We start from the raw sequence: 8,511 nt of genomic DNA, 5'->3' as shown, positions 1-8,511 counted from the left end.
AATCCTCTGTCACTAATGGTGTTCGGAGCTAAGGTACATTACAAGGGCAATTCACTTGTGAATGTGCTCTTTCAAGGTGGAAGTTAGAGGACTTCAGTATCCAGATTTTTTAATCTCTCATAACTCCTTTTACAGGAAAGTAATTTACTTTACACATAAATGTGTGTGTGTGTATTTATTTGTGGGTAAACTTATATTATATTGTTATGTGTGTATATATGTATATTTAAGAATATGTCTCTGTCTTAAATGTGTGATGCAATGCTGTTGTACAAAGGTGTTATCAGCATTTTTGAGATACACAGTGAGTACACTTTTTTATCTGGGTATTTCTGATATATTGCCTACACCTTTAGTGTTATTTCTCCTTACTGGAAGGAGCTAAGGAACTGGGAAAGAGTGCTGGCTTCCATGGTGCCTTCCACGTCATGGGAAGAATGATTGACTGAGGTCTCTTTACTGCATCCTTGCCAGCAGGGATGGCATCAGGAATGCAAAGGATATGACGGTTATCAAATTCCAGGGCTGAGTTTGCAAAGTTAGCAGAATTGCCTTGTCCACTGACAGTTGCAATAGGATCTTATGAAGGGGTAATAAATACGGAAACTCTTCTCAAAACTCATTTTCCAAAACGTAGCCATGCTTCAGGAGAGAGAATGGTTTTGCAGGAGGAGGGAACATAGACCACGGATTAGGCACAGCTGTAGAACTTCATTGACACAGCATATGACTGAGAGTCACCTGACTTATTTTTTCATCAATTGCCTTACTTGTAAATCAAGTATAAATTAACATCCTTTCCTCCAGGACAGTCGTCCCTTAAAGGCTTGTCTGACATGCTATCAGAATTTATTATTCTGTTAAATGCTACAGTACAGAACAGTTACTGTTTTTGAACTGTGCCCATTAAACATCTAAGACTCCCATCCTGAATCAGATCTATGTTGTCAGATCCTTATGCCATTGACATCTGTGCTGCTCCATGTGAGTGCTGAGGTCTACCTGCATGGATCACCTTGCAGCATCCAAACTTGTATAATTAGATATGAGACATTTCTGGCAAGAACTTTTAAGGTTATAGAGAAAATCATTACATTTGGTAGCACATCAGACCAGACCTTGGGGCCAATGAGATGTGGAGACTCCTCAGTGAAACAGCTCATCGAGGGTTTCCAGGCAGCTTGGATCTGGGAGACTTCCTGTTGTTATTTTCTCTTCTAATTAATCATTGTATTGTCCCTCTTCATAGCACAGGGTTTTCAAGTAAACCCAGCCTGGTGACAATCTGAATCTCTAAAGGACTGTCCTGTTCTGTTGAGTTTTGTGATGCGGAAAAAAACAAAGCAGCAGAAAGGCAGATCAAAAAGGGACAATGCAAAGGACCCTGAAGGCAGACTTAAGTTTGGTATTTAATATTTCAGGTAAAATACTCATTTAGCATCAATTATCCTTGTTGTGTGTTTTTTTCCAAAGGAAATTGCCTTCTGAACCAGCCAGCTCTCTAATTACCAGATTGAATGATTGAAATTTTTAGGGCAATTAAATTCAAGCTTTTCTTTTTCAGATCTCATGTTATCCCCCTTCTCTCCCTCCTCTCTGCAGTCTGGAGTCTTTTTCTAATTTGGAGACAGTTACAAGAGGCAAGCAAACCTTTAAAGCCAAGATGCATGTCTCCCCGAATTCCTCTGTGGGTTTGTTTTATAGACTGAGCAGAGAGGGATCTGGTGAGTTTTGTTCTCTCAATATATGCACATTATTAACATACAGTAGGGTGGGTTTTACTGTAACATATTTTGTCATAAAAAAACAGCTTGGAAGGTTTTATTAAATATAGAAAGTCTTGTGAAAAAAACAACCATTGGAAATAGTTTTCAGTGTTGCTTATATCTGCAGATCAGCATACCAATTGATAATGGTGATAATAATAATACTATGCCGGAAGAGAAACTCAGAATCACAGGAATTGAGAGGAATACACAATAATTCTCGTAACACAGGTGCAAAGAGAAGTACACACAACAGTCAGATGTAACAATAAAACAAGAGACATAGGGCACATCCAAACGAGTACGCGTGTGAAGTTTGCAGTGTCTCAAAGCTGTTTGAAGTGCCGCAAACCGCACGTGGTGCATATGCAACCATTTGCTGTGCTGCTAATTTACACTGTGGTGCCAAAATTGGACCCTGCGAGATCCCAGTGTCAATAAAAAACACCACAAAAAAAAAAAAAAAAGTGGTGTGGCACACATGGAAGCAGCATGGCCACTGGAAACAGAGCCTGGCCATCCAGAGCCATGCTCTGGCTGCCGACCAGGAGCTGTGCGGTTGGATAGGTGCCACTGCTGCCCTGGGAGGCCAGGCCAGGTTGTTGGGGCCAGCACAGATGCTGGCCTCAGCCTCCCCTACCCCAGCAAAGACTATATGGCATGCTCCAGAGTGCATGTGCAGGGGCATGACCTGGGGCATGAAGCAGCCATACAAATATGCTTATACCAGCTGAGACTCAGACCCACTACTGCAGTACCACAAATAATTTATGAGTTGTGGGACTGAATGTATGTGTGTGTCTCTGTACCTGCACACTCATGAACTGAGAAGCGTGGTTTGTCCTAGTTTCTTTGCTGTCTTACAGTGAATCATGAGGTTAGAAGGGGCCTCAAAGACACGTAGTCCAAACCTCTGCAAAGATGCAGGATTCATAGGTCCTAAACTGCCACAGGTAAATACATTTCCAGCCTCTTGAAAACCTTCAGTGACGGACTTCCCTAGGCAGCTTATTCCATTGTTCCACAGTTTCTCTTAATATCATGATGGCAGCAGGCTTTGGTAATTTGCAGTTACGTGTGCAAGGCTGGGAGCAAGGCTGCAAGAAGTCAGGGGTCACAAAAGTACTTATGGAGATGCCACAGAAAAACCTCTGGATTTTTCTAAACAGACACTTCTATATAAATCTAGATACATGTGCCTAAATATCATCTGCACAAGTAAGTTCTTTGTGACAGGAGAACTGCTTTCAGTATGTATTTGTATAGTGACAACCACAGAAGAGTTCTGGTCTATTATTAAAGCTGTTAGGTGCAATATCAATACAGCTACAACACTCGTGATAATAATAATACAGGAAATAGGTCATTTGGGCCATGGTTCTGGTTATGCAAAAAGTAATGCAGCCTCTAGGAAATGCCTAGATACATGCTCCAAAAAAGGAGATTGCAGTTAGTGGACAGGATGATGATTTCAGTTACATTAGTGTTAATCCAGAAAACTCCACTGAAATCCTTTCAGTTATGCTGGCTTTACATGGGTATAAGAAAAAGAAGGATTTTGTCCTATTTGCTACATTTTTTACCCAACTTGGTTTTATAGGCACTTTCCCTAACCAAAGGTATATTTTTCTCTTTTTTTTTTATTTATATTGTAGCAACCTTGGATGCAGCCAGTAAGGAACTAGGACCCATTGTGCTAGATGCAGACTATAGACACACACACTAATTTTACACCTTTAGGTGCAGACAGAAGTGACTATTTTCACCCAATCTGGCTACTGAAAACAGTTTATAGCAGTGACCAAACACAAGTGCATGGCTGCAAACAGCTTAAAAAAGGCTGATTGGGTGAAAATCTGACCTTGAATGAGGGATCAGATGAAGACTTTCAAAATGTAGCATCCTCTGTAACTTGTGTCTGCAGAGCTCCCAGCCTGTTGCTGTTTTCAGAATGGGAGGGGGGAAAGGGAGCCAAGGGAGTTCAATCTGGGTTTTTTTTCACCCCCCTGGAGGGTGGGGCGGGTGTATTGGAGCCCCTTGCCCCAAGGTGGGGGGCTCCATTTCACCCACCCTTCAGCACTGCCTGGGGAGCCCCAAGAACGAGCTCCCTCTGATGCCTCCCCCCCACCCCCTTTGAAAAACAGCGAGCACTGGCAGAGAGCTGTGGCGGTTGCTATGGGAACTTGTCTGTAAGCTCCCAGCCCCCAGCTAGATTCCCCTTTTGGCTGGAGCCAACAGTGCACTTCTGTTTGGTCTGGGGTATGGCTGTAACTCAGAACTCTTTGCAGAAAATGTTCCAAGTTACAGCTGGGAGCTGCACTTCTGTCTGCGCCCTTTGTTTCCTATTTTCTAACAGTGCATGTTTCCACTAAGCAAAACAGTTAATCCACACCAAAGCCCTGGCATAAACCAGGGAACTGGTGAAACCACTCTGTATTCAGAGTGTCTCTTTTTGTGCTTCAAAGGTCGTATGTTCATACTGGACCAGACCCAGATATTTCTTCAGAATTACTCCTTTAGTTTCACTGGTGGAAGGGGCAAGGAAATCAGACCTGGTCTTCCCAATGCTGTCACAGTGCTGCATTAATGATGCAGTGCTCTTCGCGTGTAAACCCCAATTACGATGGCACCTTCATGAACCCTCCCGTACTTCTCTTCATGAACCCTCCTGTACTTCTCTAAGGCTTTGGGCAGGTGCTGGCCACATCTGGCAAGATCAGGGCTTCAGTTTAAAACAATATAACCTCAAAATAACGAATTGTTGTAATTAATAATGAAATATAAATATGTAGGATTTTCCATGTTGTGTAAAGTCCGCTTCCTACAAACGGAGCCTCTCTGCACAACCTAATGGCCGCTGCAGAACTGGATAACTGGCACAGTGATCTCCAGACAGAAGTCATGGCTTGGCAGTAGATGATCTGTTTCTGCATGTAGGTTTCACAGAACAAGGTCAATGGATCAATTTCAGTATCTTGAATTTAGCAGTGTTGATGGTCCTGAATTACTGCTCATTTCTGTTGCACTTTCTCAAGGGGTATCTGTATTTCTCTCTCACTGGCTTTCCAGGAGGCCTTGACCATTTAAAATCCTTTTGAGTGTGTGCCCTGTATTCACTCTTTAGAAGCACATGGGAAAGCTCCTTCAGCTCTGACTCATTGTGAGGACTGTACAATTGTATCCCAACTGCCTACTCTACTTATCTACTGCATTATTTCTGTGAAAGCAAAAGCCCTGCGTGGAACAGATGCTTGGAATGGTATTGGGATCCAATTACTGCACTTTTCCAATCTTACATCTATTGTCTAAACTTGGAGCAGGCATATTTTTACTCCTCGGTGACACTATATAAAGAGACAATTGGCATTGTGTTTGCTGGCTGGCTAGTTGGCACAGGAGGGGCAGAAGGATCAACAGCACCATGGTAGGATTTACTTTTTCCCATGCCTGTCTTGCTTTCTCTCTTTCTTTTTCTTGTCCTTTCTTCTTTCCTTTCTGTGACTTTAGCTCCTTTCCTTTCTTTTGAACTTGATCATTCTAGCAGGAGCAAGGATAATAGTGCCAGACCCCCACCAAATCCCAAACTGAAACAGAATCACATTCAGATGGAGGAGACAGCCAGGGCCAGGGCCACTGGATGAGCTGTGAATCCCAGAGCACTATTTTGTACAGATTAATAAATGCACTCGACGTGGTTGTAGTCTGGACACAATCCTGCCAAGGTTGCATGGATTCGCTAAGTGGGGGAAGAGTTCACCAGGAGTCTATTTCCCAGCCTAGTTCCATAGTGGGGACTAGGGAACAATTAATGTTATTGCTGGTGCTGATTAGCCCCAAGGTATATGGTCTGCTGCAAGGAGAGCACCCTGTGAATACATTGCCATTGACATATGGAGGGGAGAGGTAAGGATAACTACAGAAATTTTTGTGTCCCTACTCTACCACACACTGTCATAGCCTCACTTAAGGCACCTTGCTTTGTGCTAGCATGTTGACCCTAGGACCTTTTACAGGGGAACCTCTGCATGACTGCCTCAGCCCATGTGGTTTCAAAGATCAAGGGCAGAGTTTTAATCTAAGATACAGTCTGAGTATCTAGCTCTGGATTCCCCCTGCAATTTCATGGGAGTTGTTACAGTATTATTAAAAAAGAGCTGGAGGTCTTGGCTCTGTTTCTTTCTGTTCACCCTTTTCCTGCATCCTTTCAAACTCTATCTGTGTAGTATTTCCCTAAGGTTGTGAATTATTTGGAAGTGGAGAACACCAGAGAGGGAACTCTGCTTGAAATCCCTTTGTAAACCATTGTTCAAATTCTGGCTCTCTTTAAGCCGGTGATAAGTGTGGCCCAGTCCATGTTCTGAACAGGATCAAATGATACTTGAAACAACTTCTAAAAATCATGCTGAAAGCCAGATTGTAGTCTCAGCTTGTTCAGGGCTAATATAAAAATTTGGGCTCTGCAATTACACGCCTCACCAGCAACTAGACCATGTTCACCAGTGGTCTAGAGGAGATCATATCTGTCCTGCATTTTCCTTCTTGGGCCTTGGGTATATAAACTGTACTTTGACTTTGCTAGAACCTAAGCCAGCTATTCATCCAGTGGCTTGTGTTGGGTCTTGGGGTTTTTCTTTTTTGCCTCTCGGGGTTATTTTTTTTTCTCCATTATTTGGTGAAATGACTCCTTTCCCACAGTCCCCTGCAACTCTGGAATAATTAGGACAAGTCTTTCTGTAGCCAAATTGCGCAATGCAGTATATCTCAGAATGTAGTAAAATATTCGACTCTGTCTCCGAAATCCCAGCTCTACCATCGGTGGTAGTTCTTTTCACTGTGTCTTTTGTTTTGGGAAAGCATCTTTTGAGGTACCTTATAGTGCAGGGAAACATGAAACAGATTTAAAATGGAAAGAAAAAAATAGTCTTAATGAAAGAAAGCTGAGAATATCTTTACATAAGGAAGTGATCATTTTTTATTAATCAGAGGGAAATGTATATGTAATTATGCTAGATGAACTCTGTGGGGAAGGTTTTTTTCCTCTTTATGATGTCTTAAGGGATTTATAAATATTACAGAGGTTTTATAGCATCATAATATTTCAGATGTTCAGTAAAGCTACTTTCAAAGGATTAGTGCAGACAAAGCAGCATAGTAAAAAATAATTACAAGTCAGCCAGTGCTACTAGGATCTGACATACAAGGCTGAAGAGAATAAGAATGGCAGGGTTCAGCGAGATAATTTTTCTAACAAGAGGCAGACCACACAAGTGCTGCAGGATGGAGCGCTGAGAACGGTGTGTCTGTGGCTCTCCGTTAATTCCCGGGAATTTCAGGAAAGTTGGGTCTGTGATGTCTCTACATGCATGGTGCTGATGGAGAGAGAGAGAAGGGGAGGGGGAGGCCTTTTTCATATTCCAGCAACATTCCTGCGTTTATTCAGTTCAGCGACACCTTGTAGCAGAGTCTGTATGCTGAAGGGAATCGTGGACCCAAAAATAGATTGCATTCTGATCAAATGTGTTTTGCATCCTGCCAGACTGTCTGGAATGTACCACCTGTACTAAAATATACTGACCTCGATAGAGCATTGCTGATTTACACTGCCAGCTGGGGATCTAGCCCGTTGCGTTACTATGGAAATGTGTACGCACGTGTGTGTTCGTATGTAGGGCATTTTGTACGGGTCCACTGAGACATGTTTAAGAGGAGGTCATGTATGTGCCCAAGAGTGTCCTGTGTGGCTATGTTAGGGAATGAGCCTGTGCAGAGCATTTTGGAGCTATAGAGTTTGAACAGACTGTGGTAGGGTGAATACTGTGGGTTTGTGCATATGTGGAAATGCTGGAAACCAGTACACTCTTGGGGGGCATGAGAGAGAGACAAATTACTGCAGTTTAAGGGACTTTGTGTGGGGACAAGACAGAGTGTATTAGAGGATGGAGTTTAAGGGGCTTTAGGATATAGAAGGGATAAAGGATATGGAGGGAGGCTGGGACTGTGTGTAAAATGGTGATTGGGGATGAGACGGGAAGGATTTTCTTCTGAGTACAAACAGGGTAATAAAAAAATCTGTGTTTCTCTGTTCTGATAGTGCAGGTTTTTAATTGTATTGTTGGAGGCTGCTGCCTGTTTGAAATGCAGATTGTGCCCTTCGAGCAGTTGGTGCTGCTTAGTCCTCTGGATTGGTCACTGCAAGGCAGGCGCTTTGATGGGTCATAAGCTCCTCACTTGCCTTTGAAAGGATCCAGGCTGTGCTAAGAGAAAAGTGACTTGCCCATCCCTGGGCTTCTTGGTGCACTTGCAAAATAAATGATCTAAGCAAAGCAGAGCAACCTCAGCACTGTACCTCCCCAGCCCTGTAGAAATAGGGTGACCATACATCTTGGTTGAGCCAGGACAGTCCCAGATTTTGTAGGTTGGTGCTGGCCGGTCAGTGAAAGGTTCTGGAAACAGAGGCAGAGGTAGGTCGGCAGGGCTGTGGGGTGCAGTCCAGCGGGGAGGCAGAGCAGCATGGTGTGCCAGGCAGGTGTGTGTGCAGGTACCGGAGCTGCTGTGTGGGAGCAAGGTGGGTGGACTGGAGCAGTGCCCAGCCCATCCTGCTCCCTGCCTCCAACCACAGCTCAGGAGGACCTGGGTCAGGCATGCACCATGCAGCTCTGCCCCCCAGCCAGACTGTGCCCCCTGCCCACCTGCCTCTGCCTGCAGCAGCATTGACATGGGTGTGTGTGTGTTTGGGGGGGGGGGT

General features: G+C 43.8%; 1 protein-coding gene across 2 annotated transcripts in view; it reads left to right on the top strand.

Annotated features, from left to right (window-relative positions):
- Positions 1–1,624: 1,624 nt before the first annotated feature.
- MYL10 (myosin light chain 10) overlaps positions 1,625–8,511 on the top strand; it is a 44,039-nt gene continuing 37,152 nt past the window's right edge. Inside the window, exon 1 of one of the 2 annotated variants that reach the window (XM_019511452.1) lies at positions 1,625–1,724. Coding sequence is in view for 1 of the 2 variants with exons in the window: in XM_019511451.1 (XP_019366996.1) it covers positions 5,188–5,190 (3 nt within the window). In the remaining variant the exon portion in view is untranslated. Of the gene's footprint in view, positions 1,725–5,085; positions 5,191–8,511 lie in introns of those variants that run through there. The other variant, XM_019511451.1, reaches the window with a different exon arrangement.

The sequence above is a fragment of the Gavialis gangeticus genome, unplaced genomic scaffold (assembly GCF_001723915.1).
Source record: "Gavialis gangeticus isolate Ggan-Ray unplaced genomic scaffold, GavGan_comp1, whole genome shotgun sequence".
Taxonomy (NCBI): domain Eukaryota; kingdom Metazoa; phylum Chordata; order Crocodylia; family Gavialidae; genus Gavialis; species Gavialis gangeticus.
The sequence above is the reverse complement of the archived record's forward strand: the minus strand, read 5'-3'. Positions and strand labels throughout refer to the sequence as shown.